The 19,460-nt window shown below is 46.2% G+C and overlaps 1 protein-coding gene and 1 long non-coding RNA gene across 2 annotated transcripts; both read right to left on the bottom strand.

Moving 5' to 3' along the window:
• Window positions 1–1,712: 1,712 nt before the first annotated feature.
• Window positions 1,713–2,546, bottom strand: LOC146420089 (uncharacterized). Its single transcript, XR_014849273.1, has 2 exons — window positions 2,470–2,546; window positions 1,713–2,392 (listed from the first exon to the last, which is right to left on the bottom strand). It is a non-coding gene; the product is annotated as an uncharacterized LOC146420089 (long non-coding RNA).
• Window positions 2,547–3,599: 1,053 nt separating this feature from the next.
• On the bottom strand, window positions 3,600–18,392 carry LOC146420088 (nucleotide sugar transporter SLC35B4-like). Its single transcript, XM_085048654.1, has 10 exons — window positions 18,177–18,392; window positions 14,062–14,175; window positions 13,449–13,551; window positions 12,374–12,423; window positions 9,696–9,777; window positions 8,438–8,498; window positions 6,954–7,063; window positions 6,068–6,143; window positions 5,431–5,506; window positions 3,600–4,232 (listed from the first exon to the last, which is right to left on the bottom strand). Exons 1-10 carry the CDS (start codon window positions 18,251–18,253, stop codon window positions 3,989–3,991), a joined length of 993 nt encoding a protein of 330 aa, XP_084904780.1. The 5' UTR covers window positions 18,254–18,392; the 3' UTR covers window positions 3,600–3,988.
• Window positions 18,393–19,460: the final 1,068 nt, after the last annotated feature.

The raw sequence follows: 19,460 nt of genomic DNA, 5'->3' as shown, positions 1-19,460 counted from the left end.
ATTTCCCTTTTGGAAATGGAACATTCAGGAAAATCAGGAATTGATGCAAAATCCACACTTACCCCACATGTCAGACATGGGGAAATCAAGGCAGAAATCAAGAAATCAACCCTGATTTCTGTTATCTCATGGGAGCTTTCCCAGGAATTCACAGAAATTCCACTGATTTCTGTTACCTCACAAGGTTTTTTCCAGGAATTCCAAGAAATTCCACTGATTTCTATCACCTCATGAGAGCTTTTCCAGGAATTCAGAGAAATTCCACTGATTTGTTACCTCATGGAGTTTTTTCCAGAAATTCTGAGAAATTCTACTGATTTCTGTTACCTCACAAGGTTTTTTTTTCCAGGAATTCTGAGAAATTCCACTGATTTGTTACCTCATGGGAGCTTTTCCAGGAATTCAGAGAAATTCCACTGATTTCTGTTACCTCACAAGGTTTTTTTCCCAGAAATTCTGAGAAATTCCACTGGTTTCTGTTACATCACGAGGCTTTTCCAGGAATTCAGTGAAATTCCTCTGATTTCTGTTACCTCACAAGGTTTTTTTTCCAGAAATTCTGAGAAATTCTAATGATTTCTGTTACCCCACGAGGTTTCTTCCAGAAATTCCAAGAAATTCCACTGATTTCTGTTACCTCGTAAGAGTTTTTCCAGGAATTCAGAGAAATTCCACTGATTTCTGTTACCTCACAAGGTTTTTTTCCCAGAAATTCAGAGAAATTCCACTGATTTCTGTTACCTCACAAGGTTTTTTTTCCAGAAATTCCAAGAAATTGTACTGATTTGTTACCTCATGAGGTTTTTTCTAGGAATTCAGAGAAATTCCACTGATTTCTGCTACCGCATAAGGTTTAAGGATTTCAATCTTTTTGGAGAACCTCAAATTCTGATGTTTTCGAGGATTTGAGTCTTTTTGGAGAACTTCAAATTCTGGTGGTTTAAGGATTTGAATCTTTTGAAGAACCTCAAATTCTGATTTGAGACTTTTACTGTTTGGAGAACCTCAAATTCTGATGTTTTGAGGATTTGAGTCTTTTTGAAGGACCTCAGATCTGGATAGTTGACAGATTTGAATCTTTTTGGAGAACTTTAAAATTCTGATGGTTTAAGGATTTGAATCTTTAGGGGAACCTCAGATTCTGATGATGATTTGAGAATTTGGCTCTTTTTGGAGAACCTCAAATTCTGATGTTTTTGAGGATTTGAATCTTTAGGAGAACCTAAAGATGATTTGAGGATTTGAGTCTTTTTGAAGAACCTCAAATTCTGATGTTGATTTGAGGATTTGAGTCTTTTTGGAGAATCTCAAATTCTGTTATTTTTGAAGATTATTTTGGAGAACCTCAAATTCTGACGATGATTTGAGGATTTGAGTCTTTTGAAGAACCTCAAATTCTGACATTTTTGAAGATTTTTTTGGAGAACCTCAAATTCTGATGATGATTTGAGGATTTGAATCTTTTTGGAGAATCTCAAATTTCTCTCCTATTAAAGAGAAACCGTTTGTTGATTTTTTAGACTGGAAATCCACAGAAATCCCTTCATGGAAAATCTGGAACAGGACAGGGACAGAGCCTGGAGGTGGCACTTGGGGACATCCATCAGTGCAGGGAATGGATGACCTCAGAGGTTTTTCCAACCTAACCAATTCCACGATTCTGCAGCTCCATCCATTCTCCAGCCACCAGCAAAGGAGACACAAACCCAACATCCTTGGAAGAGGAAACAGATTTATTTCTCTTTAAAAAAAACCAACCCAAACCCACCCAGCCACCCCAAAAGTGGTTGGGCTCCTTCCCTCGTCCAGCCTCTGCTAAAAAATAGGTGCTCTGAGCTCTACACAGACATTAAAACCTAACTAATCAGCCTGGATTTAATTAATTTGAATTAATTGTGGCTAACGAGGTCTTTCTGCCTGGATTTTTCCTCCTGTCTCCTCCAGCAGGACGGGAATTGCTACTGCTCCTGTGACTCCAAGCAGTTATAAATATTCCTAACACGCTGATCACACCGGGAAAAAGTTACAAAATAAAATAAATCCCTGACAGCAACAAACAACCCGTGGGTGAGGTGGGGGAGTGAAAAGCAGGTGGTTAAAAAAGAAAGGGAATGCCCAAATCCCCCAAAATTCCCACACTCCATGGGAATTGGGGACAACATGAAAGGTCCTGGAGAGGAAGAGTGAGCCAGAGCTTGAAAAATCCCTGGATCAAACAATTCCTGGGTAAAACAATTCCTGGATCCAGAAATCCCTGGATCCAGCAATCTCTGGATAAAACAACCCCTGAATAAAACAATTCCTGGATCCAACAATTCCTGGATAAAACAATTCCTGGATCCAACAACCCCTGGATAAAACAATTCCTGGATCCAACAATCAATCCAGCAATCTCTGGATCAAACAATCTCTGGATCCAGCAATCCCTGGATCCAGCAATCTCTGGATAAAACAATCCCTGAATCCAACAATCCCTACAACACCCACAAACCTGGAGTTACATCTCCAGCACTTCCCCACTGAATTTGATCTCTGAAGAAGCTCACTGGTTATTAAAAGGCTCCCTGTCCTTAAAATCTTTTAAGGCTCCCTGTCCTTAAAATCTTTTATCCCAAATTTCTGTTGGCTTCCCCACCTCCTCATTCCAGCTGCAGCTCCGTGTGAAGAGCTTGGAATCCCTGGGAGGATCTGGAAGATGAAAATCAGGGATGAAGGTTTTGCCTCTCTCCAGGTCAGCCTCTCCATCTACAAAATCCCTGGAATCATCCCATGGCACTGGAAATCCAGGTTTTTCAGGCTCAGGAAAAAATAAAACTGGAAAAAAAAATCCTTCCTGACCTCAAGCTGGAGCTGCAGCTGCTCTGGCTGGGATGGAATTCCCTTTTCCCACGCTGGGATTTGGGGTTGTGGCTAAACCAGTGCTCAGCATGGAGCTTTTCCTTCTCCCCTCTCTGCCTCCCAGCAGGGATGAGGGCTGGGAAGCTGGGAATGATCCCAGACAGCAATAAAAATAAAGAGGAGAAGTTTTGGAAAGGTGACCTTGGTCCAGGGACTGCCTGGGTGGGAGGTGCTGCCTTTCCATCCCTTTGGAATTGGTTTTTTCCATCCTTTTTCCTTTGCTGTTAAACCACTTTTATCCCTCTTCCCCCATTTCCTTGGAGCAAAGGAGCAAAATCCTGGATGTGGGTCAGGGTGACATCCTGGATGCCTCAAGCACCATGGGAACAAGGAAAACTGCAGGGAAACTCCAGGAAAACTGCAGGGAAACTCCAGGAAAACCAACCAGGGTGACACTGAGGGACAGGGGGACAAAAGCCATGAGGATGATCCCAAGGGATGGGAGGAGAACTGAGGAAGGGAAAGCTAAACCACCTCCTCAGGACCCACTGGGCAGCTCGGGGTGTATCCCATACTTTCCCATTCCAGAGGAATTCTGGAATTCCCAGTGGAATGGGGCTCAGCCATCAGCTCCACAGCCCTGGGTATGGAAGGATGGCACCAAACTGGCTCAGGGTCCAGCTGGTCCAAGCCAACAGCACAAATTTGGGCTCCTAACAGAGCTCTGGGTCAGCTTTTCCTTAAAAAGGGTTATTCTAATGGGAAAAAAAAACAAAAAAAGGAGGAAAAACTGGGAGCAAAAGGGGTTGTGTAAAAAATGCCAACTGGCAAAAATACCTGGATTGTTCCTCCATGATCCATTTCTCCATCCTTTCCCAAGCTTTTCCTTAAAAAAGGTTATTCCAATGGGAAAAAAAAAAAAGAGGAAAAACTGGAAGCAAAAGGGGTTGCGTAAAAAATGCCAACTCACAAAAATACCCGGATTGCTCCTCCATGATCCATTTCTCCATCCTTTCCCAAGTTCCCAGCCGAGGCTCCCCGTTTTCCCAGGAGTTTGGCACAGCCAAACTGGGATAAAACCTCCCCTCTGGGGCTCCTCCCTGCTCCCTGCTCCGGAAAACAACCAAGTCCCCGCGGAGAATGTGCGGATTCACTCCCGCTTGGGTCTCCTGCTCCTCCCCAGGAGGGGCCCCAGGCTGTTCCACACCTCGGTGTACATCAGCGTGCCCACGAAGACGAAGGCAGTGCCCAGCCAGTGCCAGGCTGTGAAGGGGTTCTGGAAGTAGAGGATGGAGAAGATGAGGCTGACGAACTTGCGGAGTGTCACCACCAGGGTGACGGTGAGCGAGGTGCACTCCGTGGTCAGGATGAAGACGCCGCGGATGCAGACGTACCTGGAGGAGGAGCTAAGGAGGGCAGGTGGGAATTCCCAAGCCTTTTGGGAATTCCCAAGGCTTTTGGGAACGGGAAGGTGTTGTAGGATGTTCCCACTCCCCTCTCTCTCTCTCCCTGCTCGGTCGCAGATGATGAATGGCTCAGATTAGGTTAACAGCCTAAACCTGAAAATCTAAACAAATCCACCACCCTGTGGAATGTCAAAAGAATGTGAGACATTTTTAGTGACCCACTGGGCATCTTCTTATCCTATAAAACACCACAAAATCTCACAAAAGGCAGAAGCTTTTCTACATGGATAGTGGAGCGTGAGGAAATCCTCTCCCCAGAGTCTGGCTGCAGCTCTGTGGTAACTCCTTGCAGGACTGAGGGAGGATTCTGATGTATCCCAGCAGCAAAATTGGATTTTGGTACCATCATTGGTTCCCTAAAATTGTATTATTCCATCTAACTTATAGATACCTTTCTTAACTTGCAGTTTGAACTATTTTTACAATTCAAGCAAGGATTTCTTACCTTGCATTTTAAACTATTTTTATGGTTCAAGCAAGCATTTACCCTGTAATTGCATTTTAGCTATTATAGTTTTGCAATTATGCATTTATTGTGTGTGTATGTTTGTCAATCTGTTCTCTGTTTGTTATTTTCTGTGTCTAATAAATGCTGTTTTACACCATATTAGACTAATCAGCCAAATAGCAAAGAACCTTATGAACGAGACTGAGTTTTGGGGAGCTAATTACCCTAATAGAAATGACTGCTTGTTGCCAGAAGCCTGAAAAACGGCAGAAACTCATAAAACTCCTGTTTCCCATGCAAGACAGAAGGAGAAGGTGTGGATGGGGAAAATTCCCTCCTTCAGGACATCCCAAATCCCAGATTGCCCCACTGGAGCTGTGCTGGCAAAAGATGGACAATCCCACAATCCCACAGAGCTCCAGACTCCTCCATTGACATGGAGCAGAAATCCCAAAATCCCACAGTGAACCAGGTTGGAAAAGAGCTTTGAGATCATCGAGTCCAACCTGAAAAAACAACCAAAAAAGTCCCCTTTCCCTGTGTTTTTGCAGTTCCACCAACAGAGATCCCAAAAGCTGGGAAGGTTGCAAGGATTCAGGAAGCCAACCCCATTCCTGCTGTGCCACCCCAGGAAAAAGGGTAAAAAATAAAGGAAAAAGGATAAAAGATAAAGGATACTGGGTGATGACGTTCATGAAGAGGTAGAACCACATGATTGGCAGGGTCAGGCCGATCAGCGGCACCTGGAACAGCTCTGCTGGGAAAATGAGGGAAAAAAATGAGGAAAAATGAGGAAAAATGAGGAAAAATGAGGAAAAATGAGGAAAAAGAGGTTAGGAGAAAAGCTCTGCCTCGCTCTCCTGTGGTGCTGTTAGACCTGGAGGAATCCCATGGCAAATCCTGAGGAGCAGCAGAACAAATCCCAGCAGGTCCATGATTACCTCCCTCACTGGCTCCTGTCACTCCCAGTTTTAAATTCCCACATTCCTTTTCCCCAGGAATCACTCCTGGATGTGGCTGGGCTCAGCTGTGGGTGGGCATCAGTGAGGAATTTGGGGTTTAATAGTGGGATGGTTTCTTAAATCCCATCCCATTCCACCCCATCCATGGGCAGGAACACCTCCCACCATCCCAAGGTGCTCCAAGCTCCATCCAGCCTTGGACATTCCAGGGACCCACAGCTTCTCTTGGAATTCCATCCCAGCCAGCAATTCCTTCCTAAAAATCCCCCAAAATTCAGCAGGACACCCCAAGGATATAAATTTTCCAGAGGCCAGGAGGGTGCAGGAGCACAAATCCTGAGCACAGCACTCACCAGACTGGTTGAAGAGCACGGCGTGCTGGTAAATGTTGGGAGCCAAGAGGAGGAATCCAGGGAGTGGCAAAGCATGCTGGGGGGAGAAACAAACCCATGGTGAGCTCAGGGGGTGAGCTGATGATGCCTGAAGGGTTTTTAGTTTCTGGTTTTTGTGTGTATAGAAAATATAGAAAATATTGTAAAATGTATAGAAAATTTTTCAGGTATATAGAAAATAGTATATAGTGTATCTATAGAAAATATAGTATATAGAGTATGTTATACATATTGTGTATATATATATATAAAATATAGTATATAGAGAGTATACTATATATATATAGTATATATATAGAAAATATAGTATATAGAGAATAGCTTTGGTGTGTAGCTCTGGACTCCATATGAAGTGCCAAAAACTTCTGTTCCCAGAATTTTAGACAAATCAACTGGTCTCCCAGTTGGAAAATCCAAGGACACTTTGCTGCCTCAGAGGCCCAAAAATATGGAAATAATAGTGAATTAGAGTAGCAGACTTGGGGTGGTTGACATCATCACCTGAATTAATTGGAGAATTAATTGGAGAATTAAACCTCAATATATTAATGGAGAGAATTTATAAAATGTAAAGATCTCATGATTCATTGTCCATTTTGGGTGTAGCCTCTTCAGTAGGTTCAGTCTGCCCTAAATAATTAATTTTAATTATTTTAATAATTTAAAAATAATTTATTTAATTTCATTAATCTGCTTTTTATTCTCCCAACTTTGCCTAGCCTTCTGTTTCAGCAAGCCCCATTAGGCATCAATCCCACCTCCATTCCCACCCTGGAAAGCAGCTTGGGATGCTTTTTGTGGGAAAAAAAAAATTTCTAGGAGCAGGAAAATCCCTCAGAGGACTCACATTGTAGAACAGAGCTTCCTTGGAGTGCTTCCCAAACTGCTTGTAGAGAGTCTCCTGGAAAATCCCCATCCTGGCAGACATCAGCAGAGCAAAGGTGAGAGCAGCAATGCCTGCAAGAGAAGCACAAGGAAGCAGCTGAACCCACAAAATTTGGGGGAAAATAGCCAAATCATCCAGATTTGGTTAAAAAACATCATTATAACAATCCCAGGGCCACAGGGTTTGGTTATTGAGATGCCAAGAGGTATCTGAAAAATGAGAGTTGGGAGAGCAGCAATGCCTGCAAGAGAAGCACAGGGGAAGCAGCTGAACCCACCAAATTTGGGGGAAAAAATAGTCAAATCATCCAGATTTGGTTAAAAAACTGATAACAATCCCAGGGCCACAGGGTTTGGTTATCATGAGATGCCAAGAGGTATCTGAAAAATGAGAGTTGGGAGAGGAGGGGAGAGCAGCAATGCCTGCAAGAGAAGCACAGGGAAGCAGCTGAACCCACCAAATTTGGGGGAAAAAACAGCCAAATCATCCAGATTTGGTTAAAAAACTGATAACAATCCCAGGGCCACAGGGTTTGGATATTATGAGATGCCAGGAGGTATCTTAAAAATGAGAGTTGGGAGAGGAGGTGAGAGCAGCAATGCCTGCAAGAGAAGCACAGGGGAAGCAGCTGAACCCACCAAATTTGGGGGAAAATAGCTAAATCATCCAGATTTGGGTAAAAAACTGATAACAATCCCAGGGCCACAGGGTTTGGATATTGTGAGATGCCAAGAGATATCTTGAAAATGAGAGTTGGGAGAGCAGGGATGCAGTTTGTGCCACTGCTGGTCATGATCAATCCCAGATTTCCCAAAGAGCCACCAACAGACCCAAAACCAGAGTTTAGGAGTTTAAAATCCTCCATGGAAGGACCTGAAACCAAACAAAAGCAAACCAAAGAGGATGACAGAATCACAGGGTTGGAAGAGACCTCCAAATAAATAAAATAAAATATAAATGCTGTCTGAAAAAAAAAACCAAAAAAAAACCAGGTCTCAATAGAAAGCCCAAAATCCTTTATGCTTGTGAAATATTCGTATTTTAAAAAATGCTCAAGGGAAAAAGACATAAATATTATCCAAAGAAATCTCTTCTTTCCTCATACCTTGAAACCAAAAGAAATTACAAGACTGTGCTCACTCTGTGAAGAATGAATAAAAGAAATTATTGCATTTGTGTTATAACAACAGCAGGACGCTGCCAAACCTGCCTCACCACCAAAAATTCACTTTTAAGAGCTCACTTGAAAAGGAACAGACACAAATACAGGCAGTTTGGGGTGGAAGTGAAAGGGTGAAACTCCTCCCTGGAATCCTGTGCTGGAGGAACACCAGGATGAAGTGTTCACACCAGGCAGGGCTGATTTTGCCAAGAGAATTCCAAGAGAATTCCAATTCCAGGAGTCCTCCCAGCATGCCAGAAGTGCAGGTGTGATCCTCACGTACCCAGCAGCCACCAGAGGAACACCTGAGGTCCATCCTCGTCCTTCAGGCTGGAGTCAGATGCCTGGAGGGAGACACAAGTGTCACCAGGAGCCACCAGGTCCCCTGCAGCTACCCCAGTCTTGTGCTTCCCACTCTGCCTCAGGGAGTGCAGAGATTCCAGCAAAAAAAAATGGGATTAAATCAGGATTTTTCCCTGAAGAAACACCCTGACTTTATGGGATTGAGCTCTTTAACTCCCCAAATAATCAGTGTCACTTTTAAAGCTCCCAAAGCCAGCCCATCACCAGGTTCCTCTGTCCCCACCCCAAAAATGAGTAAGAGCTCTGGCCAAGCCTCGCTCAGGGGCTAAAATCAGACCTAAAACCAAGTTTGTGAGCAAGAAATGGAAGAAATCAGGCCAAGGGTACAACTCCAGGTAGTCTGACTGGCCTCAGCTCTTTTCCCTGGGAAAATGGGATTATTCACCTTTGCCACGACTGTCTGTGGTTCAGGAAAAATGGGATTATTCACCTTTGCCACGACTGTCTGTGCTTCAGGAAAAATGGGATCATGCACTTTTGCCACCACTGTCAGGGAAAATGGGATTTTCAGGGAAAATGGGATTATTCACCTTTGCCACTCCTGTCAACTCCATCCCAAAATCCTTGGCTTTGAGCCAAGGCTCAAAGCTCAGCCCTTCCCCAGCCCTTCTGAGGAGAAAAAAACCCACAAATGATGGTGAATTCAGAGCTCTGACAGCCCCTTCATTCCCAATCTCTCAGAGCTGGATTCAGTGCAGCCAATTTCCACTTGAGGCCATTTTTTTGTCATCATCTGACAGGGCTGCAGCTCCAGGAAAAGCTCCAAGTGTGTTCCACATGGATTTGCTTCCCTCCCTCCTGCTCTCCAAGCACTTTATTTAAGGGTCAGGCTGGATGACATGAGGCCTGGAAAAATCCAGCCTGAAAGGTAATAATCAATCTCCTGTGGGATGGAAAAAAATGAAGATTGAAGCTGGCTGAGTTTTGGTTAGGATTCACCTGCAACACAAAAAAAACCAGCTTGGAGCTGGTACCTCTGTGGCCAAAAAAATAGAGGTTTATGGGCAGCAAAAAGCAGAATAAACAGGTTAAAAGCCATCTCTAATGAAAATAAATCCCACAGGAAAATAAAACCAGAAGGAAGAGATTTCAGGAGTAGATCCAGAGGTTGGAGACACCTGGATTCTCCATGAATAACGAGGCAAAAGGAATTTTCCCTGATTATTCCCAGTCCTTACCACTTGTTTAGCAGACATGAAGGTGCAGGTGAAGATGCCCAGGGACACCAGGGCTATGGAGGTGTACTTGGACACGCTGTACCTGCAGGGGACAAGGGACATGTCACCAACCCTGCCTGGGGGCCGTGCCCTGCTTCCCTGCAGTGCTGCTCTGGAAATCTGGGATAAGGGGAATATTCCCAGTTCATAACTCCAGGCATTGCTGGCAGAGCTCAGCTCAGCACCTAAACAAGTCTTTGTCCCAGGGATTTATCCCAGTTTATCCCAAAAATTCCAGCCTTGTCACACCCCTGGAAATCTGGGATAATGGGAATATTCCCATAAATTCCAGCCTTGTCACACCCCTGGAAATCTGGGATAATGGGGACATTCCCAGTTCCTAACTCCAGGCATTGCTGGCAAGGAAGTCTTTGTCCCAAGGATTTATCCCAGTTTATCCCAAAAATTCCAGCCTTGTCACACCCCTGGAAATCTGGGATAATGGGGACATTCCCATAAATTCCAGCCTTGTCACACCCCTGGAAATCTGGGATAATGGGGACATTCCCAGTTCATAACTCCAGGCATTGCTGGCAAGGAAGTCTTTGTCCCAAGGATTTATCCCAGTTTATCCCATAAATTCCAGCCTACAACAGCAGCCTTGTCAGCATGTTATCAACGTGTTATTAATGTGTAATTAACATTAGCAATGTGTTATTGATGTTAACATGTTATCAATGTGATATCAGTGGGTTATCAAAAAGTTATTAACGTGTAATTAACGTAATCAATGTGTTATCGACGTTAACATGTTATCAATGTGTTATCACTGTATTATCTACAAGTTATTAACGTGTAATTAACATTAGCAATGTGTTATTGACGTTAACACGTTATTAATGTGTTATCAGTGTGTTATCAATGTGTAATGTTATCAATGTGTTATCAATAAGTTATTAACGTGTAATTAACGTTAGCAATGTGTTATCGATGTTAACATGTTATCAGTGTTATCAATGTGTTATCAATGTGTAATGTTATCAATGTGTTATCAATAAGTTATTAACGTGTAATTAACGTTAGCAATGTGTTATCGATGTTAACATGTTATCAGTGTTATCAATGTGTTATCAATGTGTAATGTTATCAATGTGTTATCAATAAGTTATTAACGTGTAATTAACGTTAGCAATGTGTTATCGATGTTAACATGTTATCAGTGTGTTATCAGTGTGTTATCAATGTGTAATGTTATCAATGTGTTATCGTGTTAATGTTATTAATGTGTTATCAATGAGTTAACATGTAATTAACATTATCAACATGTTATCGACATGTTAACATGTTATTAATGTGTTATCAATGAGTAATTAACATTATCAACATGTTATCGACATGTTAACATGTTATTAATGTGTTATCAATGAGTTATTAACGAGTAATTAACATTATCAACATGTTAACATGTTATTAATGTGTTATCAATGAGTTATTAACGAGTAATTAACATTATCAACATGTTATCAATGTGTTAAAGTGTTACTGCTATCAACGTGTTATTAACGTGAAATTGATGTTGTCAACATGTTATCAACGTGTTACCATGGCTTTGTCTTATCAACATGCTAACATCTTTTAACATGTTATCCACGAATTATCATGTTTTACCCATGTTATCGATGTGTTAACATATTATTAACATGTCATCAATGTGTTATCCACGTTACCAATGTGTTATCAATGTGTTTTATCCATGTGTTATCCATGTGTTATCCACCTGTTTTCCACATGTTATCCACTTGTTATTAACATGTTTTATCCACGTTATCAATGTGTTGTTAATGTGTTATCAACGTGTTTTATCCATGTGTTATCCATGTGTTATCAATGTGTTTTATCTGTGTTATCAACGTGTTATCCACGTTATCCACCTGTTATTAACATGTTTCATCCACATGTTATCAATGTGCCGTTAATGTGTTACAGCATGTTTTATCCATGTGTTATCAACATGTTATTAATGTGTTATCATGTGTTATCAACGTGTTTTATCCATGTGCTATCCATGTGTTATCAATGTGTTTTATCCACATGTTATCAATGTGTTTTATCCAAGTGTTACCAACATGTTATCCATGTGTTCTCAATGTGTTATCAACGAGTTTTACCCACATTATCAACGTGTTATCAACCTGTTATTAACATGTTTTATCCACATGTTATCAGTGTGCTGTTAATGTGTTATCAACATGTTTTATCCACGTGTTATCAACGTGTTTTATCCATGTGTTATCAACATGTTATCAACATGTTATTAACGTGTTATATACATGTTATCAATGCATTATCTGGCATTATCCATGTGCTATTAACATGTTATCCACATGTTATCTACGTTATTAACATGTTTGTTATCCACATGTTATCAATGTGTAATCAACATCTCATCCCCATGTTATCACATGTTATCACCTCTTTCCAGCCCGTGATTTCCCCAAAGGAGGGACCGAGGTGGGGATGCAGAGGAAGGAGCTACTCTAGCCTCTATTCATGCCCACCTCCCTGACCCATCCCTAAAATATTGAACAGGAGAGGTGATGGCACCACACACCCCCAGGGTTACATCGGGGTTAAATCCATGGCACAGAACTCCTGGATGGTATTCCCGAATGGGAAGAGTTCTGTGGTTTGTGATTTACCTTTTCTTCAAGATGATGATCCCCAGGGCCATGCTTGCTATGAGAGAACCCTGGGAAATAAAAGGGAAAAAACAATCAGGTCAGCAGGACAGAGTTCCCCAGATTGGGACGCTGATCCCAAAGGAGCACTGCAAACTCAGGATGAAGGATGCCAAAACACCGAGAGGTTTTGGATTGGGAAAACTGAAAGAGAGAAAGAAGAGCTTCCTTAAGGCTGGGTATTGCACAGAGACCTCTGCAGGTGGAACCAGGCCAAACCCCAAACCCTGAACCCCAAACCCCAAATCCCAAATCCCAAACCCTGAACCCCAAACCCTGAACCCCAAACCCTGAACCCCAAACTCCAAATCCCAAACCCCAAGTCCCAAACCCACGCTCTCTGCCCAGGGATATCCACGACTAGAACATGAAGCACTTGGTGGCAGGGAAAGCTGGATCCCTCTGGTCCAGCAGCTCAGCTCTGCTCATCCAGGGCTGACAGCCAGAGCTTTGTCACTGTCACTTCCCCCTCACCTCTGGAATTCCACAGCCTGCTGCAGCCTGTTTCCCTGCCTGCCCATTAAACTGGAATTTAACCATCAACACCACCCAGTGAGACCTGGAGCTGAGCTTTGGACAGAGGCTGCTCTCCCCACAAGCTGCAATTCAGGATTTCACGGGGTTTGGTGCTCCTGGGAAGGAGAGGGTGACACCTGGAGTAGTGACAATTCCTGCAGGAATGCTGGAAGGGGAGCCCCAGGAGGAGGAGGAGGAGGAGGAGGAGGAGGAGGAGGAAGAGAAGGAGGAAGAGGAGGAGAAGGAGGAGAAGGAGGAGAAGGAGGAAGAGGAAGGAAGAAGAAGGAAGAAGAAGGAAGAAGGAGGAAGAAGCAGGAAGAGGAGCAGAAGGAGGAGGAAGCGGAGGAGGAAGAGAAGGAAGAGGAGGAAGAGAAGAAAGAAGAAGGAAGAAGGAGGAGGAAAAGAAAGAAGAGAAGGAGGAGAAGGAGGAGGAAGAGAAGGAGGAAGAGGAGAAGGAGGAGGAAAAATAAGAAGAGGAGGAGGAGGAGGAGAAGGAGAAGGAGGAGGAGGCTGAGCTCACCGAGCGGAAGATCATGTGCAGCGGCATGGCGATGTTCAGGTTCAGGGCGTAGTTATTGACCACGCTGACGGTGAAGAACATGGCCACCATGATGAAATAGTTCCTGCAATATGGAAAAATGCCTGGGAGCTGTGCAGGAACGTCCCTGGCAGGCTGGGAGAGCCCTCAGGAATGATCACGGGGTGCAGGGAAAGGGCTAGAGCAAAGCACAGCTCTTGGGGATCTCACAAAGATGACTGAGATCAACTCCAGTGGAGAAATGCAAAGTGAATTTGGGTGATTTTCCAGAAACTCTCCATTCCCACTCCCACCATACCAAATCCCAGAGATAAAAAGCTCTTTAAACATAGCAAACTCTTCACCGTGCAAAACTCTGCCCTGTTCCTTGACAGGGAAAGATCTGATGGCAAATTCCCATTGAAAATTCCCAATAAACTAATTCATATTTTATCAGGCCTGACAGCTTCCCAACGCGGCTCTGCAAATGCTGCAGGATGGAAGGGATTTCAACAGGATTAGTGGATAAACCATTTTATGGAATGGTTTTTGGAGCCAAGAGAGAGCCAGGAAGGCCAGGAAGCCTTTTCCTGCTGGGAAAAGCCCGGGGTTGTACCTGATGGGGATGGCTGGGCGCTTCCTGCCGAAGTTGGCCTCGAAGATAAAACCTTCCACGGCAATGAACAGGAACTGGGAGAAGGTCACGATGTTGCCACATCCTGGGAACTGCCTGCAGCATGGAGAGGGAAGAGGAACAGCAGAGCCAGGATAAAACATTTGGCTCCAATCAAAGGAGGTGACAGCTCCTTATCCCGGAGCAGGAATCACCCTGGAGAGGCTTTGCTCCTTTCCCTGTCCAGGTTAAAAGGGATTTTTTCATCTGAATTGTGCAAACACCTGCAGGGAGTTCTTCCTCAACCATTTCCCAAAAGGAACTGCTCACTCAGGGCAGGAAGGGAAGAGAAACCTGCATCTCATAAATCTGCAGAAATCCCACCAGGATACAGGCCATGGATGGGGAATGTTCAGCACACCCACAACTCCCCTTTTCCCATGGGAAGTGGCTTCAGGAAAAAACTGTCCCTTCCCAAAAGCTGCTGTGTTTGTGAGAGGTGAGGCAATGAGGAGTCCATGCAGGAGGAAGGCAGCTGGAAATCCAATATTCCTCATTCCTGCTGCAGGAGGGAAGTGCCAAGGGCAGGTCTGGGCTGGCAGAGTGTCCCTGCTTGCTCAGACCTGCTCAATTGCTGCTGCCAAAAAAACTTTTGGTTTTTCTGGATGCCAAAAACTTGGAGAAGGGACTGAAATTCATCCCAGGAGCCCAAAAAATCCCTGGCAGTAAATCCCACGTGACATCCACAGATCCTGCTTGTGTGACACCAACTTGACAAGGTACCAAGAGCCACAAAACTTCATCTGATCTCAAGAGAGATCCTCTGAGTCCCTTTTTGTCCCCCAGAGGGACCCAGGCGTGGCAGGAATGTCCCCAAATCACCTCCAAGCTAACCAAACTTTGGATTTATCCAGGGCAGGACACCAAACAGACACTCCCTGCACCCTGATCCTCCCTAAGGAGCTGACAGGGAAGGATTTCCTGGGAGGCAGAAGCTCCAAGGAGGCCTTGGCAGGGCAGAAAACGGGGAAGCTGGTGGCAGACAGAGGGATTTGAGGGAATCTTTCCCGTTTTTCTGGTGCAGGACAGAAAATCCTGAGGCCAAGGATTTCTGGGAGAGTCCTGCTGCCCACCCTGCTGCACAAGTTTCCTCATGGAAAATTCCCTGGCAGCTCAGGGCTGGGAATTCTGCAGGATTCAAGCTGGGAGATGGCCTGGAAAACAGGAATATCCAAACTGGCTCCTCTCAATTCTCCTCTGCCACCCCACAGTTCTCGCAGGAGCAGCAGGAGCTGGTGACTGCAGGGCTGCCACCAACCAGCACCTGGAAAAGTCACCTTCTCCCTGCTTTTCCTCTGCCCATCTGCCAATTCCCACATTCCTCCCAGCTTAATTACCCATCAAACCTCAATCCTGAGGGTGGAAAGTCCAAAAGTTCCTCAGGGAGGGATGGACTGAAGCAGAGCCAGAAGCTCCAGGATTGCCAACCTGCTCTCCAGAGGGGAATCCACCAACGAGGTGGGAAGCTGGGATAATCCCAGGCTGGTTCCATGCTCTGGACTTTGCCTCCTCGCAGTTCCCAGCTCCCTGGATGTGACCCCACGTTATCAGCACTGTTGGCACTCAGGGCTGTGTGCTGCCTGATAACAGATTAAAAAAAAGGGTTTTATCTGCCCCTCCTTTGGCTCACAACCCTCACAGATGCACCTAAAAAAAAGGGATAAGGCTGGATCTATCAGCCCAAGATCTGCTTCAGCTGGAGACAACTGATAGGAGTCCTCCCAGAAAGGAGTTTTTCTCTTGTCTCTCCCACAATTCCACTTTACTGCATGGAGAGGGAAAAAACCTGATTTTTGGGGCTGATTTACATCATTTTCACAGCAATTTAAGCCCCTGGTTTCTTGTTCAGCCTCCACAGCCCAGCAAGAATTTTTCAGCAGGAATTTTTCAGCAGGAATATTCCTCTCATTTTCTCTGTCTGTCCTCAGGCATCTCCAGACTAAACACTTCTCATTCCTTTACTTTTCTTACAAATCCTAAACAAATTCCTTCCCCTCACCTTCACTGCTCCTCACCAGCCTGGTCACTGCCTTTTCCTGTGATCCCACTCCAGGATTTTGGTTGCTATGGGAATATTCACCTGCAGGAGGAACTTTTCCTTCCTAACCCAAAGAAATAATTGGTGTCACCCCAATTTTGGGACTAAAGGTGAGCGGGGGAACTCAAGGGCACAAGAACTGAGCTGTCAACAGAGGAATTTCTCAAGTGTCTGAGAGGTGCTGTGGGTGAAAATCAGCTTTTCCTTGATGTCTGCAACTGGACTGCTGGAATTTTGCTGCTCTGAGGTTCAGACACCTCATTCAGCCTTCAAACAGGGCTTTGCTTTAAGGCTTGCTTGGAGGAGCCACGAGTGGCAAAAAGCCAAATCCAAAGGTTTTTTCTGCTTCCAAGGGGATCTTTCCTCCTCGGTCACTGATGCTGCAACACAAAGCAGGCAGGAAAGGCAGAGATTGGAGAAATTCCTGAGAGGAAAGACAAGTCCCCACGCAAGGTCTCTTCTTCCAGGAACTTCTTGATTTATCTAGTCATTGTGCAACCTTGTGTTGAGACACCTGAATCCCCTGAAACCTGATATTTTGGAGCAAATATCCCAGCTGCTGGCTTTTGTGTTCCTTTTTTCCTTTAAAAATCTGGGATAATGATGGGCAGGGAGTGAGTAAGGACTGGTTTGGAAAGGCTGGAGTGCACTGAGTGCAGCACCACGCTGACTCACTGGGATTTTAGACACAAAACCAGTTCAGGCATTACTTTTTCCCAGTCAGGCCCTTTCCCCTTCCCAGATTCCTTTCTCCATCAGGGTGAGGAAGGTGAGATCCCCAAAAAAATCAGCTTCCCATCAGGGAATCCAACTCCTCTCCATTGCCAAGAGGACTCGGTGACTTTGCAGAGTGACGATGGCCCAGGATGGCATTTCCAGAGGGAAAACATTCCCAGGGATAGCTTTTCCTTGGGATTTCAGCGGGATTGGGATTGCCTGGGATGAGGCTGGGATGAGCTGGGGACACGGTGATGTCACTGTCCCTGTGGAGAGGGGACAGCCCCCAAACATCCCAAACCCACAGCCAGAGGGGACAGCCCCGAAATACCCCAAAAACACACCCAGAGGGGACAGCCCCGAAATACCCCAAAAAACACAGCCAGAGGGGACAGCCCCGAAACACCCCAAAAAACACAGCCAGAGGGGACAGCCCCGAAATACCCCAAAAAACATAGACAGAGGGGACAGCCCCGAAATACCCCAAAAACCACAGCCAGAGGGGACAGCCCCGAAATACCCCAAAAACCACAGCCAGAGGGGACAGCCCCGAAATACCCCAAAAACCACAGCCAGAGGGGACAGCCCCGAAACACCCCAAAAAACACAGCCAGAGGGGACAGCCCCGAAACACCCCAAAAACCACAGCCAGAGGGGACAGCCCCGAAATACCCCAAAAACCACAGCCAGAGGGGACAGCCCCGAAACACCCCAAAACCACAGCCAGAGGGGACACAGGGTGACAATCCAGGGCTGGGCTCAGCCTGGCACCTCGCTGAGGGCCTGGGAGGGTAAAATCCCCTCAGTGCCACCCTGGGGACCCCAAATAATTCCCCCAAATCCCCCCAAACCCACCGCTGCTGCTGCCTCCCCTCACGAACCCTGAGGCCGGTGAGGGAATCCTCTCTCCGACCTCATTGGAATGACTCCCTGACATTTTATCCCCCCAAATCCTCACCCAGACCCCACTGGAATGGACTGCCTGACCCTTTATCCCCCAAATCCTCTCCCCGACCCCACTGCAACGACTCCCTGACCCTTTACCCCCCAAATCCTCACCCAGACCCTACTGGAATGGAAACCTGACCCTTTATCCCCCCAAATCCTCTCCCCGACCCCACTGCACTGAACTCCCTGACCCTTTATCCCCCCCAAATCCTCACCCAGACCCTTTATCCCCCAAATCCTCACCCAGACCCACTGGAATGGAAACCTGACCCTTTATCCCCCCAAATCCTCACCCAGACCCACTGGAATGGACTCCCTGACCCTTTATCCCCCAAACCCTCTCCGCGGCTCGCACCTGGCCAGCAGCTCCAGGAACACCACGTTGCTGCAGCAGCCGCCGAACACCAGCCCCACCGCCACGGCCGGGTGCATGGTGCGGCTCCGGGCAGCGAGGCGGCGTGCCGGGCCGCCCCCGCATCCCGCTCCCGGGATCCTGCCCCGCTCCCGGCCCCGGCCCGCCGCCCCCGCTTCCTCCGGCCGCCGGTAGTTCGCTCCCCGCCCGCCGCGCCGCCGCCGCCGGCACTACAACTCCCGGCAGGCTCCGCGCCGCCTCATCGCAGCTCCCGACGGGCGCTCCGCCGCGGGGCACGATGGGAGTTGTAGTTCTGAGGCAAGATGGCGGTGCTGAGGTGGCGTCAGGAGGAGGCGCGGCTCCGGCGCTGTCTGTGGAGAGGAGCAGCGTGAAATTGACTTTTTGGGGTTATTTAGCGACCCCAAAACGCCAGTTAGAGGCCGTTCCTCATGATTCCGCGCTGAGTAATTATTCCGCGGTTCCAAATAATGATTATTCTTACTGAAAGGCTGGGAGTGTTGCCCTGGAGAAGGGAAGGATGCAGGGAGAGCTCAGAGCTCCTGCCAGGGCCTGAAGGAGCTCCAGGAGAGCTGCAGAGGGACTGGGGACAAGGCATGGAGGGACAGGACACAGGGAATGGCTTCCCACTGCCAGAGGGCAGGGATGGATGGGATCTTGGGAATTAGGAATTGCTGGCTGGGATGGAATTCCCAGAGAAGCTGTGGCTGCCCCTGGATCCCTGGGATGGCCAAGGCCAGGCTGGACAGGGCTTGGAGCAAACTGGGATAGGGAAGGTGTCCCTGGATGAGCTTTGAGGTCTTCCAACCCAACCCATTCTGGGATTCTGAATCATCTTTTTTTGGGTTTTCCGTGGAGCAAAGTGGGGAAAATCCAGCAGGGAAAATTCCTGGAATCATTTTGGAGCAGAGCCAAAACCACTGCAGCCTTTTGGGGCCAAATTGATCCCATGAAATCCTTTACCTCCCAGTGGGGCTGATAAGAACCATCCTGGAAATCCCAAAAATTTCACTGGGCTGAGACCTCCTGGAGCATCTTCACTGCAGCTCTTCTTGGCCTCTCAATCCCAAAAAATCATTCCTGCTGCTCCCAAAGCCTCAGGAAGGACAAGGGAACAGGAACAGGGGTTGGGGACACCTCTGGTGTTTTCCAGACATGCTTTGGGATCAGAAAATCCTACTGGATCTTCCCCAGCTTTTATCTGATGGATGATGTTTGGCTGTCAGGATTTTTTTTGCTCAAAATTAAATCCCAAACTTCAGCAAATGG

This window comes from Lichenostomus cassidix, unplaced genomic scaffold (assembly GCF_008360975.1).
Source record: "Lichenostomus cassidix isolate B80296 unplaced genomic scaffold, HeHo_3.0 HiC_scaffold_501, whole genome shotgun sequence".
Taxonomy (NCBI): Eukaryota; Metazoa; Chordata; class Aves; order Passeriformes; family Meliphagidae; genus Lichenostomus; species Lichenostomus cassidix.
This window is presented reverse-complemented; position numbering and strand designations above follow the sequence as displayed.